Source organism: Vulpes vulpes, chromosome 14, assembly GCF_048418805.1.
Source record: "Vulpes vulpes isolate BD-2025 chromosome 14, VulVul3, whole genome shotgun sequence".
Classification (NCBI taxonomy): Eukaryota; Metazoa; Chordata; class Mammalia; order Carnivora; family Canidae; genus Vulpes; species Vulpes vulpes.
This window is the reverse complement of record NC_132793.1, coordinates 73689117-73709765: the sequence shown is the minus strand read 5'-3', so window position 1 is coordinate 73709765 and position 20649 is coordinate 73689117. Positions and strand designations below refer to the sequence as shown.

The window sequence follows — 20649 nt, the reverse complement described above, 5'->3', positions numbered from 1 at the left end:
ATAGGCAGAGGCAGAAGCAGGCTCCCTGAGGGGAGTGTGATGCGAGACTCAATCCCAGGAGGCAGGGATCATGATCTGAGCCAAAGGCAGACGCTCAACCATTGAGCCACCCAGGTGTCCCCACAAAATCTATATTTAAAGTTATACAAATCATGTCTAAACTTTATAGAATAGTCTTTCTACAGAACAAGTTTATAGAAATTGTTAATGCACCAAAAGTCTATATTGAAAATAGAGCTTACTAATTTGACTAATGCTAGAATGTATAAAAAAAGCAATAATGAGAAAATTCAAATTGCACAAAGTGATTCCTCCATCTCCAATTTAAAATATACATTTTGATATACAACTCTTAGATATATGTACATAAAGTTGATAAGACAATTCAAATGGAAAATATTTACTGATGTCAAAGTAATGTATATAATATAAAAACAATAGAAAACAGGTAGTATTCATGTTTGCAAGCACTTGAAGTAATTAATTTCTATTTTACTCTTTCTTGAAAAGTATCCCACTGTTCCCATTACTCTATTCCCTGGCATTCTATCTTATACCCAAGACTATACCTGCTTGCTGGGTATAACGCATGATACCTGGCAGTAGCCCATAAGCTCCTCTTTAAGGCACCAGCAGGCCGGTTTTCTTTGTTCCTCAGCAGGGATGAACAGTTTATAATAGCCAACACTTCATTCTCAGCAGCATTTCTTTGGCCTCCTCCCCTTTCCCTCCAGCCACTTCCTCATCTCTCACTTTCCCTTTAGAGCAAAACTCTGAGTTGGGCACAATTATTGTCTCCAATTTCTCTCTTCCCAGTTTATCCTGAATCTACTTTTATTAGGCTTTTATGCCCATCACTCCACTGACTGGCCTTATCAAGGCCACATATTGCCTTCTTATTAAATTCAACGGTCAACCGTCAGTCCTCAAAGAATTTAAACTATCAGTAGCATTTGACACGGTTGATTATTCCTCTCCTTGAAATCTACTCTCCACGTGGCTTCCAGAATGCCACATTGCCTGGTTTTCTTCTTATCTCTGGGACTGCTCCTTCTCATTTTTCTTTGGTGGTCCCTCCTCATCGCCCAGACTTCTTGACATTAGAATGCACTAGGTGCATTCTAGAGCTCTTTGTCTCTATCAATACTCACGATCTTGATGCTCTCATTCAAGCTTATAGCTTTAAATATTATCCATATGCTAGTAACTCCAAAATGACTCTAGCCCAAGCCTGAACCACAAAACTGCAGACTGATATTCTATTCCATACTCAACATCTCTTGAATATCTCACAGCCATCTTAATCTTACCAAGTTCAAAATTAAGCTTCTGGTATTCCCCCTCATACCTCTTCGCGGAAGTCTGACCTACACGAGTAAATATCACTCCCATTCTTCCAGCTGAATTAAGTCTAAAGCCTTGGAGTCACTCTTGATTTGTCTTTTTCTCTCACAACACATATCCAGACCATCACCAATATCTGTTAGCTTGAGTTTCAAAATATACCTAGAATCCAAGCACTTCTCACTACTCTTATTACGTTAGCCTAGGCCATATCTCTGGTCAAAAGTTTGCAACAACATCCAAACTGGTCTCCCGGTGTCTACTCTTCCCTCCTGTAGACTAAATTCAACATAGTATCCAGAATAACTGTTAAAATGCTCCACTCAGAGTAAAATCCAAAATTCCTACAGTGACCTATAAAGTTCTACGATGTGACTTTCTATTATCCAGGACTTCGTGTAGAACTAGTCTCCCCAGTGGACACTACGCTTTAGCTACCTAGACCTACTGTTGTACCTGGAAAAAGCCAGTTACACTTTGAACTCAGGGGCTTTATACTTGCTTGTCCCCAGATAGCATATGCTTGTTCTCTCACTTTTTTTAGATCTTTATAAAAAACGGCAAGTTTTTGTTGGGTCCTTCTCTGGCCACCCAATCTAATCTTTGGCAATAATGCTTATTTTCCTTTTAGGTCTCATTTTTCTCCGTAGTCCTTACCACAGTCTAATATATCATATTTTTAAAAATAATTATTTATTTTGTTACTATCTCCCTTAATAGACTCTAAGTCCCATGTGGGCAGGGAATTCTTTTAATCTTTTTTCTTTCTTTTCTTTTCTTTTCTTTTCTTTTCTTTTCTTTTCTTTTCTTTTCTTTTCTTTTCTTTTCTTTTTCTTTCTTTTCTTCTTTTTTTTTTAAAATTCATAGGGAGAGCAGGTGGCCCAAGGTCAGGCCTAGGCAGCCTGCCCTGGGATTGCACCCTACTTCATAGGCCCCAGTCATATCTCCAGGAGCCTGCCTTTCACCGAGTTGTATGCCTGCAGACTTACTCTTTCAACCTTCACTCCTCACCCCACCGACTTCATTGAGTTGCAATAAATGTTTGCTACTGTATGTCATAAGCAATCTTTGCCAATGGTTCTCAAATTTTAGTTTGCAAGACTCATCTGTTGGAAATGAACAAACAACAACAAAAACACAAAGATTTCTGCCTCACTCCCTATCCCCAAGAATTCTGATATTCTGGAAGCTGGTTGACTTCTAGCACTCTCGTGTCAGTACTACACAGAATACGCTTGGAGGAACATTGTTCTTAGTCTTTACCCTTTAGATTTCCTATAAACTATCTAGTGGTGGGCCAGTTAATGGTTCACTCACTAAATGTGGCTACCATTTGCTTTTGTAGATAAAGTTTCCCTCAAACAGTTTTGCTACAAAACAGTCCAAAACAGTGTCCAATGCTGCTTTTATACCACAAGGACACTACAACAGAATTGAGGAGTTGTAACTTCAAAGTCTCCAAAGCCTAAAATATTTATTCTCTTTTTACAGAAAAAGTTTGTCAACTCCTCATACAGATACAAGATAAATTATTTCAGAACACCACCTAGTGATAAGCTATCTTTTAAAAAAGCTTAAGACATCCTAATGTATACCTAAGACAAATCTATCCCACCCATGTAGGGCATTTGTAATATATGTCATAATTCATTCTTTTCTTTATTCTTCCTTATAAGTTTTTTATTCATTTAAGTAATCTCTACACCCAACCTGGGGCTCGAACTCACAACTCCAAGATCAAGAGTGGCACATTCCACAAACTGAGGCAGCCAGGAGCCCCACCCATCCTTATCCTTAATTCCCCAAAGGATGGTGACCATTTTTTTTATCTGTAACCAACATTAAATAAAACTAAAATTGTTATAAATTGCCTTTGTATATTTGCAATTTACTATACATTCTACCCCCTCTCCCCCCCAAATAGCTATAATAAAAGCTGAAGCACTCTGGGAAGAATTTTCAATAATAAGATTTTTTCAAAAGAAAGACTCTAATTTCAAATTAGCTGAAAAACAGCTCTTATTAAAGATGTGATTTTAAAATATGATATTTTATTGCTTCATATTAAATATCCTAACACCTTTAGCTACCAGATGCAGCATTAAAGTAAAAGGAAAACTAATATTGGTCTAGGATGGCCAAGTTACCTTTTCCTAAATATTCATTTTGATAAATAAACAAAAAAGTAACGTTTCTACCAGGAAAAAGTTTCATTCCATTCTACTAAGAAACCCATGTAGACTCTGAAGCCCTGATATTCTCTTCTTTGCTCTCTGTCTGTCCCTCTAGAAATGCTGTAGGATCTTTAGTTGTTTGAAACTGCAATTTTTTTTAAAAAAGCTTACTTAGTTACTCAAGCTGAGCAGTTTTAATTTGTTCTAATAGTTGAGGCCAGAAAAACTATTACCACAACTGCAGGAAAGCATTATCAAAGCCAGCAGCTGTCAGCCACCTTTATTTTTTTTTTTTTAGGCTGCTTTTTATCTTTGTACTAAAGAAAGTACAAAGAAAGACTTGTTCTATTTTCAATATTTAGAATCTCTGTTCTTTAAAGATTCAAAATTACATTTTAAAGAAAATTAAACTTAATTTTTATGTCTTGAACTTTGATAAATAAGCAACCTTCCCTACCTCTACTCCCCAAATCATGGTGTATTTAACTCTGAAAAACACTTATTTTTAATGTCTGGATTTTAAAACTGTATATACTGACAATATTATCGTTCAGTAAGTCAAGTCTACTTGAGATTTTCAGTACCCTCTTCATTCAAACTAAGATAGGATATACTAATTTTTTGGCTTATTATCTAAGATTGGAGATTCTATTTACAACTTCCAGGGAGAGGGAAAGGAAGTTTCTCCTGGTTTAGAGAATTTCCTAAAATTAACTGCAATAGGCCATGGTCAGGAAGGATAAGAGGAAAAGAAAATCAACGGGAGTAAAGGCAATACCAAGATTAATAATGAAAGGGAACCGAGAAAGCATATAGACCATTTAAGTAAACAAGGTAAAAAGGATGTTACTGATTATAGAATAATTGTATAAAAGTTTACATAGGAATAGCAGAGCAGGGGTGCCTGGGTGGCTCACTCAGTTAAGCATCCAACTCCTGATTTTGGCTTGGTCATGATCTTAAGGTCATGACATCGTGCACTGTTAAATGCTCCACAATCAGCAAGGAGTCTGCTGGAGTCTCTCTCCCTCCCCTCTACTTGTGCACACATGTGTGCTCTCTCTCTCTCAAATAAATAAATAAATCTTTAGACAGGATTTTATTTGAGAGAGAGAGAGAGAGAGAGAGCACAAGCAGGGGAAGCAGCAGAGAGACAGGGAGAAGTGGGCTGCCCGCTGAGCAGGGAAATCTCTACAGGGCCCCATCCCAGGATACTGGGATGGTGACCTGAGCTGAAGGTAGATGCCTAACCAAATAAGCCACCCAGGTGCCCCTAAATACATAAATCTTTTTTTTTTTAAATAAGGAATAGCAGAGCAGATGAGTATACTGAGTTATGAGAATATCTTCAAAACATAGGACTTATTTCCAGAAACAAATTAAATACCAAACCACCTCAAGAAACATTTAACCAAAGCTTGTAAATGTTTTTCCCTTTTTAGTTTCAAGATCATTTGATTGTTAAATTAAATAATCATTTTTTCTCATTTTTTGATTCATTTTGATCCTCTTTCTTTTAAAATATCAAGTACAGTGTATACCCTGAGCTTTGTTGTCTTCATTGTTTTATGAATGTCATGTATACTGAGCTCTTTCTGTCAGTAACAACTGCATGGAGAAAAGGGAAGGTTTCTTTCATTTTTCATTCTTCTTATTGTATTATTATTATGTCAAAGCATTAGGTCAGCTTGTTACAGTGCAGTCTTGCTAAAAATAGAACCTTTGGAAAATACACCCTGAACAAGGAGAGACGTCTGCAAACCACCACTAGATGGCAAAGCAGCTTTCCCATTGCTAACATTATGCCAGCAAACAAAATGTGACTTAAAACCTGCTGCAACATGTTGTCTACAGGATCAGTTTCTATCAATTCAGACTTTAAAATATGGATGATCATCTCAGTCTGAAACTAAATTGCTTGGTATGTTCTATCTTCAACAAATATTTATAATCTTATTGATGTAAAACTTTATATTTATAACCCAACATCAAAGTATTATTAGTTTTCAACATTACAGTTAAGAAAATTAACAATCTAGTGAGTAGAGTACAGTAAATTTATCAAGATAAAAATCAAAACAAAACATAATACATGGTAAAAATGAGCCAAAGGGTATAAAGTGTTCAAAAATTAGATATTTATAAGCATATCCCACATTAGTTATATACCCAAAGGATGTAAATTAGCACTTATTAAAAGATTATGTTTTTAATATAAGATATGGATATGTTTATCTACAGTGACAAAAAACAAAATAGATTTTTCTACTTAAAAGCTTTCTTGTGGTAAAGACCAGAAATGAGGAAAAAACAAAAGTATTTTCACCTCCCTCCCAAATTTTCTTGGTTGAAATAAAAAATGCCCATTTCTTCAAGGTAGTATACAAGTAATGGTACATTCACAGGAGAAACTTTCTTGTTACCCAAATCTGTAAAATGACAGAACTTCAGAAGGTGACAAATAGTCTAATTTTTTTAAACACAAAGGAAGAACTTTGTTTTATTTTATGCATTTTACTAAACCATTTTGATGGTTATACATAAGAAGAAAATCTCATTGGTTCAAGGAACACTACTACGTATTCAATAAATTACAGGAACCACAATTTGCCTGTCTTTTGATAATAATGATAAGAAAATGAATAAATAGAAGATTGATGCTTTTAATACATAATTAATATCTTGGCATACAATGAAATTTCACATACAATTCTAGCGTGGGGACAGGAGACTCAGAGTATAGACTCAGTTCTGATTGCCTACCATGTGTACTTCCACCATAATAATGCATTTTCTTCCAATAAAACTACCAAACTCTAGTTAGATCAGTGGCCACTTCTACTGCCTCCCCTGGACCCAGGAGCAAGACTTCTCAATTTAAGTAAGATGCTCTGAAGTAATTCACCAGTTCTGGAGTAGGTAGGTCACTTTGAAAATTTATAGGAATTTGTATACAAATTACTCATTTGATAAAAGACTCTAAGTAAATAAATATGTGTCTTACTTTAAATGGCTTTATTTTATTAAATTGATATGTCCTTTTGCATGATCTACTATTCCCATTGATTTTACTTAATTGGTCTAGTATTCAACAACAGAGGCTCTTCCATTTCAATAAAGATGTCAAAGTTTAAGTATGAACAATATTACTATCTGTCACAAAAAGACACTACTCTAAATTTTACAGTATAATCACCAAGTGTGTAAAACTCAGAATTACTGAAGCCAGTGCTTTATGTGCTAATTACAAACTTTTCTTTCTTTAGTTTCGTTTTATTTTATTTTATCACATTCTGATAGGCTCAATTCTTTCCTGGCCTCGTCCCATTCCAGTTGACCCCAAATAAGCTTTGAATTTCCTCACTAAGAATGGGAATTCAAAACTATTCTCATTCTGGATAAATACTTGGAGGTTAATATTCCTTTTGGAATTGAATTAGAAACTGGTGTTTGGACTTGAATTATGATTGTTTGCTGCTATTTATAGTCATAGAAGTCAGCTACTCTTCATTAACAACAGGCATTACAGCCAGAAGTACACCAAAGTATAGACCAATCACTGTAGGAAACCAATGCTGATATTTAGGAAATATTTGAATAGACCAATCCCATCATTATATGTATCCAAAAGATAATAACATCTTTTTTTTTTAAGTTTGATAGTATGAGTTGTTCAATATTTCAAAGAGGTATTTCTAGGGAGACTGGAATTAATTTTGTTGAATAGTGAAAAAGAATATTTGGGATTAGCTAGAATGGTCTCCCTGGATAAAGAGGAGTGACATATGTAACTTTTTCTATCTTCTGTCTCTCCTAACTTAGTTAAAACCATTAAAACTTTCCAGAGGTCCAAAGTAGGAACCTCAGGATGATCCTTGATTCTTCCAATTCTTTCTTTTCTACCCCAAATTTGGTTTATCAACTAAAGCCTATCAAACATAATTATGAATTACTTACTTCTTCCCTTCCAATCTTACTGCCACTACTCTTCTATAGGTCTACAAAGTTTCTTCCTTGGGCTACTTAACAATAGTCAACTGACTGATTCCCTTGCATCACTCTCTTTAACAAGTTCTTTATCTTTCAAGTGTTAGTGTTTTTGAAATTCAGTTGCATATCATCTTACTCTCTCATTCTGTATTTTCTTGCTGGATAATTAACCTACCTCCACCGACTCAAGTGCTCTTACTACAATGGTAATCCTGCAATTTTTATCTTTAGCCTGGATCAATCACTTAGGCTTCAAATACTACTAACTATATAGGTCCCAAAGGAACCTCATCTATCCCACCTCAAACCTCCTCCACTTTTTGGTCTCTATCTTAGAAAATAAAATTCCCATCTGTCCAGGTTGAGACAGAAACCAGGGCACTATTCTTGAATTCTTTTGCTCACACCCTCTGCATTTGTCTCTTAAATCTACTCCTCTCTCTCCATACCCACTGCCTTCAGACCATCATTAAATCTCACCTAGATCACTGTACCAGCCTTCTGCATAGTCTCCCTACCTCCAGACCTGTCCCTCTGCAATTCTGGCTACGTTGGAGTGATTTTTCTACAAGTACAAATATTAACATGCTTCTCTCCTGCTTGAAATCCTTCAATTGCTTAAAACTGCCCTTAAGATCAAGTTCAAACTCTTACCTGACCTACAAGCTCTTCAAGGTTCCTCTGGAGCTTCATCACTAGCCACTCTCTCTTTAGCTAAATAAACTCCATTGTTTTTTGTTTGTTTGTTTTTTAAATATTTAGTTTCTCTCTTCTCCCCTCTGGGCTTTTGGAAATTCTTTTCCCTCTTCCTATAATATTCTTTCTCTCACTCCTTGCCTCTTTGCCTAACTCATCTTTGGATGCCAATTGAGATTTCATTTACTATTTTAACAATATTTCCCTACAATGACTTCCAAAGATTGGGTTTGTTGGCTCTCTGATTTGCTCTGAGAGCACAGTCTCTACTCAATACAACCATCTTCTTTCTAGACTCCAATTGCTTGTCTCTCTCTCCTTAACCACAATGTATGTTTTTTTTGAGGGCCTCTATACTTTTGCTTACATTGTTCCCACCTTTTTTTCCTGGAAAACTTTCCAAACTACTCTCAGCTTCATTCATGTAGACTCTGCAGCTCTTCTTCTAGGCTGTCACAGAATATTACCCTTGATTCTGTTACAACACATAGCTTGTTATATTATAGTTATTTATTTTTAATAATGCCTCTTGGCTAGACAATGAGCTTCAGAAAGGTATATATTAACATACTCAGTTTTAGATGCCTGCCACAGTGCTTGGTATGTAGTAGTTCTTAAGTATGTATCCCACTAGAATAATTAAAACAAAGTTAACTCTGTTTCAACTATTCTTACCCAGAATTAGGCAGGAGACAGATAAGAGGAGAACAGTTCATTTTACAAAATGTGAATATAAAAATATATAGGTTAATACATCTTTGTATTAATCCTGGAAGTATTTTGCCTCTTTCTCCACCCACCCCTCTTTTTAAAAGTGCCATTTAGAGAGCTTCTACTAGCTCTTATATGTAAATAAACTCTTTTGATTTATTCCCTAACTCTAATTCATCCTTGGCAAGAGAATAGAGCATGAGAGAAAAAAAAATAAATGAGCTAAAAATATTTTATGAATAATGATCAATCATGAACTTTGAAAGGTAAATTCTATGGCAGAAGTCCAGAGAGCCTTGATTTGAATCCCAACCCTGTCATTTTCTGACTTTGTGCAAACCATTTATCTATCAAGCCTTGGTTTTTCCATCTGTGCAATAATAATAATAATAATAATAATAATAATAATAATACATACTTCATGCTTAGGGTTATTGTCAGAAATAAGACTTTATGTAAAATATTTAGAACAAAGCGTGACATACAGTAAGCAGTTAATAAGTGTTTGCTATTATTATTATCTTAAATATTGTTTAATTAATAATTAAGAGTTATAACATGTTCCCAGCTTATAATAAAGGGCCCTTAAGACAGAATATGAGTTCTAAAAGACATTTGAATATTCTAGACCAGTTGAGTATTAATATAGAGTAGCTGTCCAAATAAGCATATCCTAAAGGACTTTACATTTCAGAGTTGGTACTAGGTTCTAATTAAGACTTTTGTGTTCAATTGCTGTAACTATGGAAGATTTTATTCCTCTATTTTCACATTTATAAGTACACTGATCTACCCTGTAATGATGGTATGAATCAACTAACAAGTGACTGTCAGGATTTTGAAAATACAAAAATACTAAAGTGACAAATCAGTTTGTAAATACCTAATGTAATTCACTAAAAATATAGCATATTACATTAATTCCCATAATGCCTTCCAATTCTAGTTCTTAACTATGTTCTTGCTAATTTTCTCAAAGGATGTTATAAAAAATTAACTATGAAGTATAAAAAAAAGAAACTTCAGAATCTTCAGAATTACAGCACATCTGTACTGTAAAAATCATTATCATCGTTGCTAAAATAAATGGCCTTGTTGAGATTTTAAAATACTAGCACATGTATTTTAAAATCCAATTTTAAAATGTCATATAATAATAACAATTCTAGCTTAAAAGCCAAAAGGATGATTATCAAAATATTTTGACTTATCCTATGATTTTGATAAATGAAAAAGTATGATTTAGCCATATTTTGAAAGTACAGCCAAATCTTGATTATCTTTAGTCCATGGAGATCTGGATAGCTGGGGGAGTTAAAATCCATCTATCATTCCAGAACTTCATCTTTAGCCTCTTCTCCCACCACATCTTTACCACAGTTAACTTAATGGGCCAGTTTGCATTTCCACTCCCTTTCTTTCTTACTTGAAGAAGGAAATGCCAAAATAAATAAGTGAATAAAAATTTGACAACAAATAAAACATAGGAAGGAAGGGCTAATCTATACACTTGATAAACAATCTCTGAATATCAAGAGTTGGCTGCACATATTATGTTTTCCTTTTAGAATTAAAACAGCCTCATTCTCCTTCATATCTTTAAATAAAATCAAGCAGGAGTTCCTACGCCTTAACATTCCTAGTCAGAGTTTCTCTGAGTACCTGAAAGAACCCTGGTGGTACAGGACCTACTGGCATGCCATCTCCTGGGGGAATGTTTCCTAGCACTGGGCTGGGAGCTGCTGCAGCACTCTGCAAAGAATAAAGGAGAAACAAACCTATATCATTACAGCGAAGGCACAAAACCAAAGACTAACGATAATAGATTGTAGGAAGGGAAGGTTTTCACTCCCCCGAAAAAATACTGGTACTTTCTCCCACTCCAGAGGTAAACTAAGATACAACAGTTAGTTTAGTATATGACTAAGTAACTTGGTTTAAGCAAGTCTTTTAAAAACTTTTTGAATCATAGGATTTTAATAAGATGGTCTATTTGAATGATAAAATGCAAATAATAACATGACAAAAAGATAAAAGTTTAAGTAAATGCTTTATTGAAGGCACAAGCATCTGAAATGACAACATCAATAACAAATATGTAAATATATAGGTAGTAAGTTTGAAAATGGTGGGTACAGAAGTTGGAAAAAAGAACTCTTCTTAGATTATGCTTTTCTGTGTCATAAACATGTACAATTAATTTTCTGCCTATAGGTGGTAACACATTATTCAATTTCTGATATACTACAACTGGAAGCCAAAATATAATTGATAGCAAAAACAGGGTGTGAGGATGAAAACGTAATTAGGAGACTGAATAAAAGAAAAGAATTAGATTTAGACAGATTAGTCTCATATAAACAGATTATGAAAAAAACAGATTGAAAAACTCAGTCTATTTCACTTATAAAATGTTTCATGGAACGCTAGAGCTTCATGAAGTAGAAGTACTACAAATTTTGAGTTAGAATCTTTGTAATCAAATCTAGGTTTTAGATTCAATCCTTATATACAACAGTAATACATATCACTCACTATTCGACAACCATGGGTTTCATCCTTCTGCCTAGCTAGACATATAAATACTAAGAACAGTCACAAAGGGACCAGAAATGTGCGGAAGAAAGATCAATATGAATCCAACAGTTCTGCTATGAAAAGAACTCAAAACAAATACTGGATCTAGTATATCTTTTGCACTGTCCTTGTCCATATATCAGTGTATTCATTTATACATTAATATTCCACTAGAGCATGTAAAATCCATGTTTGTAGCCTACATTTCCTGGTATATAAATTGATAAAAATATTAAATGTTGTTTATTGTATAATACAAACTGTTTTTAATAATGAAGACCAATGATTTTAGTATTTCCTGAGGAAATCTAGATTTAAGTGTCATCATATAAAATGTTGCTTACCTATGAATGCCAAAATTCTAAATTTCTAATAAAGCATATAAGAGGAGAAATAATATATACATATATTTTAAAGATTTTATTTATTTGAAAGAAAAAAAGAGAGATAGTGAGAGAGAGGGAGAGAGCTACAGAAGCAGATTCCCCACTGAGCAGAGAGCCCAACTCGAGGCTTGATCCCAGGACCCCAAGACCATGACCTGAGCCAAAGGCAGATGCTTATTAACCAACTGAGCTGCCCAGGTGCCCTGAAAAATAATATTTCTTAGATATTAAGATGAAACATTAATCTGTTATTCTATTCTATTTTATTATTATTTTTTTAAGTAGCCTCCACACCCAGCATGGAGTCCAATACAAGGCTTAAACTCACAACCCTGAGATCAAAGCCTGAGCTGAGATCAAGAGTAGGGGGCTTAACCGACTGAGCCACCCAGGTGCCCATGCTGTTCTATTTTAAGCAAAAACATGCAATTTATTTAGTTCAAATAACATTTATAGGAAAAATATTTATAGGAAAATTTTTATAGAAAATATTTATAGGAAAAAATATTTGATTGAGGTCATTTGACAGTCAATTACTGTCAAGGGGAAGGTGCTCTCAGTACTAAAAGCTAGACATAGGATGTCACTACTGTTCTAATTAATAATAGGATAGAAACATTTTTGAGACGAGTCTGTGAACCAGTCTCACCTATACTTTTATAGAAATGTGTACTAAAACTTTGAGTAGATTCAGTGAATTACTGCAACTTCTTAGTGATATTCAAAGATGCTATTTGTCCCTTAATTCTAGTTTCCTAGAAAGCATATAAAAGAACCTTTGTCTCCCCAAAGGAAGTTTGTTTGTATCTAAACTAAAATACCGGGCCATCCTTTTTTTTTTCTTTTAGGGGACCATACAGTTTAAAAGCATATAATATGCTAGCTTTTTTCTTCAAAGTTCCTCATTATATATGCTTCCTATGGTTTTTTTTTTTATCTACTTTTAAACTTATTTTACTTATTTAAAAGTGAAACAAAATGTATGATTCAGATGAAGATTTAAACAATTAAATCTTGGGGATCCCTGGGTGGCGCAGCGGTTTGGCGCCTGCCTTTGGCCCAGGGCGCGATCCTGGAGACCCGGGATCGAATCCCACGTCAGGCTCCCGGTGCATGGAGCCTGCTTCTCCCTCTGCTCTGTCTCTGCCTCTCTCTCTCTCTCTCTCTCTCTCTCTCTCTCTGTGACTATCATAAATAAATAAATAAAAAAAAAACAATTAAATCTTTAAAATGCCTTCTGAATGTTCCTTTCATGACTTTAAAATTATTGAACAAAGTCAAGCAAAATATATTTTGTCAAGAACTTTTTTATGCTCTGTAACATAGCAGTTAACACGGTAGGGGGAAAAATCCCTGCTATTTGGAAGTTAACATGCTAGTGCAAGAAGAAAGTAATGAGAAGTTCTATGGAGAAAAAAAGAGCAGAGGGCAGCCAGAGGGCTCAAGGGTTTAGTGCCTTCTTCAACCCAGGGCGTGAGCCTGGAGACTGGGGCTCCCTGCATGGAGCCTGCTTCTCCCTCTGCCTGTGTCTCTGCCTCTCTCTCTCTCTCTCTCTCTCTCTGTGTCTCTCATGAAAAAATAAATTAATTTAAAAAAAAGAGCAGAGAATAGGGAGTGCCCAGTAAAGGGGGTAGGGATTATAACTTTAAGTAGAATAGTCAAGAATGAATGAGTATCACACAAACTAATGGATCATGTTATGGTGACTGATTTAAATATGCCTCTTACTCTGTTGTTGAGACTGCCTCCCTGTATTTCAAGATGTACCAAATCCTACTGTTTGCACTTACTCCCTCACAGTATTCCAAGAATTCTGTGGAAATTTTTCTTTCATAATAATCATACTTTGGGCAAACAGTATTCTTAAAAATAGAAAAGAATAGAATAGGAAAAAAAATAGAATAGAAACAGCAAATTCTTTCTTGAAAATAGCAAAGAGTTTTATAGCCAGATGATTTATGATCTTAGAGCATGATGATGTAGCTTTCTGGTGTGATAGTAATTTCTAGCCTTGGCCTAAGGTACAAAGTGAAGTGAACAGAATCTTAGTAATTATCCAGTTTCTTTACCTAGTCCAAAGCACTAGTTCAGAGTATTTCTGCCCAAACTTCACTCAGTGGATCACATTTTGGAGCTAAATTATGCATCCATTCTTCTGGGATGTATTGTTAAGGGATAATTCACCCTTTATTGCACTGTGTGGACTCAAGCTTAGAATACCATTTGGTACACTGTGTTAATCACTAATAAATACTAGTCTGATAATAAATACTACAGAGGGACACTAAATGGTACTGTAGGCATTGTAAAAGAGTGTATTTTTCAAATCACTTGCTCATTTATATATAGTAGCAATACAAATAATATATGCTTTGAAACTGTAAGCAAGGGATCCCTGGGTGGCACAGCGGTTTGGTGCCTGCCTTTGGCCCGGGGCACGATCCTGGAGACCCGGGATCGAATCCCACATCGGGCTCCCGGTGCATGGAGCCTGCTTCTCCCTCTGCCTGTGTCTCTGCCTCTCTCTCTCTCTGTGACTATCATAAATAAATAAAAATAAAAAAAAATAAAAAAATGAAACTGTAAGCAAAATGAGAATCAAGTTTTTGGGATTAGGCATTTATGTGGAAGGAAGAAGTACAAAATTTCTTGAATTCATTGCTGCAATTTATTTATTTTTATTTTTTCTGAGAGAGAGAGAGAGAGAGAGAGAGCATGAGAGCATGTGTGTGAGCAGGGGTTGCCGGGGCACAGGGAGAAGAAGAGAGAGTGTGTGTGTGTCAAGCAGGCTCCACAGCCAGTGGGAAGATGACTGTGGGGCTTGGTCTCACCACCCTAAGATCATGAACTGTCATTGTTACAATTTCTGGAACTTGTGTCAAGTTTACTTCCAGATTGTGAGAAATTTATCTTTTTTTTTTTTTAAGATTTTATTTATTTATTTATTCATGAGAGAGAGAGAGAGAAAGCAGGCTCCATGCAGGGAGCCCGATGTGGGACTCAATCCCAGGACTCCAGGATCACACCCTGGGCTGAAGGCAGGTGCTAAACTGCTGAGCCACCCAGGGATCCTCAAGAAATTTATCTTTTGACTTAAGGATAGACAGACAGTTTTTGGCTCTAACTTATAAAGTATGTACTATTCTGTAGGGTTGTGACTAAATCACAAAAGAAGGGCAAGTCATTTCATTATACTAAGAACTACTAGAAAGCATCACTTACAGGGAATTTGTGTGAATTCCCATTAGATACCATAGAAAATCCTTTATTATGCAATATATGCATAATTATTTAGGGTTGACTTTTTAAAAAATTCCTCTCATAAAAAGAAAAACATGCAAATATTATGGCTTTAAAATATTTCTTCTAACTAAACTGAATACATAAGACTTCAGGACAAATGTGAAAATACTAATTCATACTAAAAGTGTTTTGTCTCTCTACTGGATTATTTTGTATGCTTTCAATACATACCTTCAGATATATATTTTCTAACTGTTCTTAAATCATTTACTTTGTCATAGCCTTAAATTTCAAGATTTTTTGAGAGTGAGAACTTTATTTTTTCTTTTGTATTTCCCCAAGTCACTAATATGCTTTACCTACTTTTTATATATCCAATATATTAAATTTGGTGAGTCATTTGCTTTCCCAAGAACATAGTAAAATGTATTTTAAAGAGTCACCTTGAAATATTTACATGTTGTTATATATTTATCTTTAAGTATCTATGGTTGTTCTCCTGTCTTGGACTTTCTATACTTTTATCATTCTACCTTTAAGAAGGCATAAGTCAATCTGAGCCTCTTCGTCTTTTTTGTGTTGTTTTTCCCTTCTATAAATGTTCAGCACCATTTCCCATTTTTTTCCCTTTCTCTGAAATGCCATTATATAACTGCATTTTAAAAATATGTTTACTCTCCCTCTAATTCCCTATTTCTGAATTTAAAGGAGAGAGGGGTATACTGTTATTTTTCATTTTATCTTCTTAAACAAAAATTTGAAATAAAACATAAAAGAATTCTTATTTTAATCTTAGTTGTTATCACTAGTGGCCTCTGGTAGAAAAAAATTGTATATACTTTTGTGTGGAGGTTTCAAAACAACAGACATATAATAAAATTTTATTTAAAAATAAAATTAGGATACAACCTATTCTTAAATTAGCATTTATCAAGATTCTATACATTAAATAACTAATAGTTTTATTTACTAAGAATGTTGGAGGATCAGCTGCCTGATTATACATCAGGGAATCAAGATATAAGTCTGTACCTGGTGCAAATATTTTAAGTATATGTAAAATTGTTAAGGTAATAACTGAAGAACTAACATGGTGACACAATTATTAGAAATAGGGAAGACTGATTTAAGAGAAAGGTGAATAGGAAGAGATTGGGCAGGGAGTTGATTTATACTATTAAGCTATCTGTGCTATTTTTAAGTCATATGCAGGGATTCTTTTGAGAAATATTTAAAATGGTGATAATTTATACCTTGTCTTTACAATTTTAATGCAAAGCATGATTAAATATTTGGCTGTTGCTTGAAGACATATTCTTTATCATACTAAAAAAATTTTCCTATGCCTAGTATTCTAAAAACAATTTTCAAAGAAATCAAATTTAAAAAGATGCTTTGCCTTTTTATATTTGACTGATACTTCTGGTTTTTCTTTTAGGAAGTATGATAATTAATCATATATTGATAATCTCCTTAAACTTAAATCATTAATGTATTTCTGAGATAAGCGATGTTTGATCATCATGGGTGATCCTTTTAATAGGGCAATGAATTATATTTGTTAATATTTTATTTGGATTTTTACATCTATATTCTAAATGAGACAAGTTTAGAAATGTTCCTTGCTGTAATATATTTTTCAAACTTGAACATCCAGATTATTTTACCTTCTCAAAATGAACTAGATGGCAAACTATCTTCTATCATGCTCTGAAGAAGTTCTATATTATGGTGTTTATCTGCTTTTCGAAAGTTAAAAAATATGCAGCAGTAAAACTGCCCGAATACAAAGGCAATTCTGGAAATAATTATGGTCATTATTCTTTTTATATTTTCTAAAACTTCTTTTTGCTTCAATTCTGTTCATTTACATTTTTTGCAGAACACTTCATTTCATTGAGATTTTTAGTTTTATCCATATTCACACTACTTTCACGTACTTAAAAAAAGTCCTCTGTAGCAGCTGTGAGAGACTGCTAGTAGACCAAAAACATCTGTTTTTCCCTTCTTCCATGGTAATAGAACTGTAGCCAAGCACACAGCAGCCCAACTACATCATATTTCTGTCTCCTTTTTTCTCACCAAGAATTGAGGTTTTTATTAATGGAATGTGAGCAGAAGAGGTATACACCATATCCAGGCTTTGTTCTTAAGAGTTAGGAATGTATCCTACCTGTTTTTAAAATTTCATTTTTAAGTAATTTCTACACCCAACATGGGGCTCGAACCTACAACCCCTAGATCAAGAGTAACATGCTCTACCAACTAAGCCAGCCAGCGCCCCATCCTACTTATTTTTGATTAGAGATCTAATTGCTGTCAGATGAAGATTCATTTTCTCTCTCCTAAGCTAAATTAGCATTTTCATCATTATCTTTGCCAGAAATTGCTTACTTCTTCTTTTTATTTTTTTTGCTTACTTCTTTTACTGTTTTGTTAATATGTTTACTTTTTAAGTTTTTTTTATCTCTATTTTCATGCTTTTTATTTTTTTTTTTATTTTTTTTATTTTTTTTTATTTTCATGCTTTTTAAAAAAGGCTTTCTTGTTTATTTTTAAACTTCCCAATTAAATTAGTAAATACTTTATTTTGTCTATTTTTAAAAAATACAAAGAATATAAAACTGTGAGGTTTGGCTCTGAATTTACCTTTGATTGAATCTGCAAGGTTGATGTTGATGTTCATGACTTTTCTTCTAAATCATCTCATCAATATAATTTTGATTACTGGATAGAAACCAAAAATTATACTGATGAGATGATTTATCAAAAACAAAAACAAAAAAACACCACCACATCAAACCTTGTAGATGTAAGCAAAGCTATACTTTAATTTACAAATGGTTGGAGGCTTTATTTTTGTTTTGTTTCTGCTTTTGTTTTAGATTTTTATTTATTTATTCATGAGAGAGACAGAGAGAGGCAGAGACATAGGCAGAGGGAGAAGCAGGCTCCATGCAGGGAGCCCAACGTGGGGCTCGATCCCGGGTCTCCAGGATCACGCCCTGGGCCAAAGGCAGATGCTCAACTGCTGAGCCACTCAGGTGTCCTTATTTTCGTTTTTAATTTCAAACTTTCCCAACTACGTCTAGGTAAGATATAGTGTATAATTTCTACATTTAGGAATTTGTTGAATAGTTTTTTGTGGTCTAACCAAGATCAATTTTCATAATTTCCTAGGGATATTTAATAAAATAGTCCACATTTTAATACATTTGTGTAATAACTTCATATTGTCTCTATTTTTTGTTCCCTTGCTCTTTCAAATATATATAATACCCTATAACTGTTTGTCCATTTCTCCCATATTTTTCATGTTTAATAATTACTGCCTTGAATCTACTTTGTCTGAAATTAATATTGCGAGCTCTTCTTTCCTTGTGTTTGTGTTTATTTTACATCTTCCATTCATTTATTTTGAAATTTTATGCTATATTTGTTTCACTTATGAGCAAGAAAATCATCTAATATGTAGCTAATGAGATGTCTTTTAAAATTGGGGAAAAAAACCCAAATTGTCTTTATCCTAAGTTTTAAAGGTATTAAAAAGTCAAGACAATATCATTTACTTTTCCCGATGAAAAATGAAGCTAGCTTATTACTCTTCTCTTCTATGTCTCCCTCTGACATTTCCTTCAATAATTCTTATTGTAAACATCTGGAGTTTTAGGCATAAAGTATTAATTTTCATCATCTCTTCTTTCAGTAATAATTTTTGCTCTCTCCATTCAGTTTCATAAACATACTTACAGCTTCAAAAATAAAGAACTCCAATTTTATCTATTGTTTTCCCTATCAGTTTCTTAAAAATAATATAACATTTGCTACTTTAGAGTTTTAATTTTTACATTCCTAGTTGGCCAGAGGATACATAAATATCATTTTCCAAATCCTTATATATGCAAATATTTTTGTTGACTCTCATCGAAACTAGAGATACCACTTTTGTCTGGTATTCAATGTTGGAGAAGTCTGATACTGTCCTGATTTTTGTTCCCAGGAATGTAATCTGTTTTTCTCTTCTTGATATTTATAATTTTATATTTATAATTCTCAAGTGCTTCAATTCCATATCTAGGTATTGATTTCTAAATTTCTTGCCTAAAATGATGTGAACCTTTTCAGTGATCATTCCTGGGTTATTTTTTCTAATGCTAGAGAGTTGAAGGGGGAAATGTTTTCGGTTAACATGCATAAAGGAAATATCTGACAAACCCCGAAGGGTCATTCATTGTAAATGTTATTAGTAACCAAGTAAATAGTTAGGATATTACTGGTAACTAGGGAAATCTGCTTAAGAATCTTACCAGGAAAGGGGCGCCTGAGTGGCTCAGTGGTTGAGCGTCTGCCTTCGGCTCAGAGCATGATCCCAGGATCCAGGATCAAGTCCCACATCAGGCTCCTTGCAAGGAGCCTCCTTCTCCCTCTGCCTATGTCTCTGCCTCTCTCTGTGTGTGTCTTTCATGAATAAATAAATAAACTCTTTAAAAAAAAAGAATCTTACCAGGAAAGGATCTTCATAACTTATTGGTGGCATGGGAAACTGGTACAGTTGTAGAAAGCACTTTACATGTATCTATCATGTACTATAAAAAATGAATAAATTTTGACTAAGTGATCCTTCTTTTCAGATACTATTCAAACATAAATTCTCAACTGTGAGAAAAACAGTATGCATAAAATATGTTCACTATCACTATTTATAGTACAAAATATTCAAAGTACCTAAAAATTCAGCAATGATGTAATGGTTAAACAAATTATAGTACATCTAAGTGACAAAACATGATTCAACTATTAAAAATAATGGTTACAAATGGAATTATTTGGGAAGCATGGGAATTTGTTTATGATATAATGCTTTGTGAAACATGCCAAATATAGAATTGAGTGTAGAATATATATACTATAAATATGCAAATGACAAAAGTAATCTATAAAAGACAGTGGGCAGATATATAAAGTTAACTGTTAAAATTATATAGCTGATTTTTTAAATAAAATTTCCACAACTTTCTGAAATGTTATATTATTTCTATTTATAACATAAAGGAAAATCATTATAGGTTAAACATACAACACTGCTAGTTTTGTCAAAAGCTATATAATAGGAACAAATGCTAACTTTACTTAAAATAAACCTAATCCCTAAAATTTAAGGTTACAAATATGTGGACATTTCTAACTTAAATAAGAACTTTTATTTCAATAAAATAAAATATAAAACATTTCTATTTTAATACTATGAAATATAAGGTTTTTTTTGTCTTGGAAAGTTAGATCCTATCAACAACCTAAAAATCACTTACATTATTCCTGGGCATTTGTTTGCATTGATTGCACAAGTTCATTTTTAGCACTATATACTCTACCGCAGTCTGTCCCCCTCAGTTACCCTCTTAGAATGTGGAGAACCAGGATCATTGACTGTTGTGCTACTTTTTAGGTCTGCTTTTAAATCATAAACATATTTTATATGTTGCTTTCACCAAACCTTAATTATCCAAAGAATAGTATTACAACCCCTT

At 33.8% G+C, this 20649-nt stretch overlaps 1 protein-coding gene across 9 annotated transcripts in view; it reads right to left on the bottom strand.

The window, feature by feature from the left end:
• Window positions 1–20649, bottom strand: part of SSBP2 (single stranded DNA binding protein 2) — a 282750-nt gene that overhangs the window by 71387 nt on the left and 190714 nt on the right. For 5 of the 9 annotated variants that reach the window (XM_025992948.2, XM_025992949.2, XM_072736884.1 and 2 more), the window contains one exon: window positions 10578–10667. The exons of the other annotated variants lie outside the window; for them this stretch is intronic. In XM_025992948.2, coding sequence (XP_025848733.1) covers window positions 10578–10667 — 90 coding nt within the window. The remainder of the gene's footprint in view (window positions 1–10577; window positions 10668–20649) is intronic. 9 annotated transcript variants of the gene reach the window in all.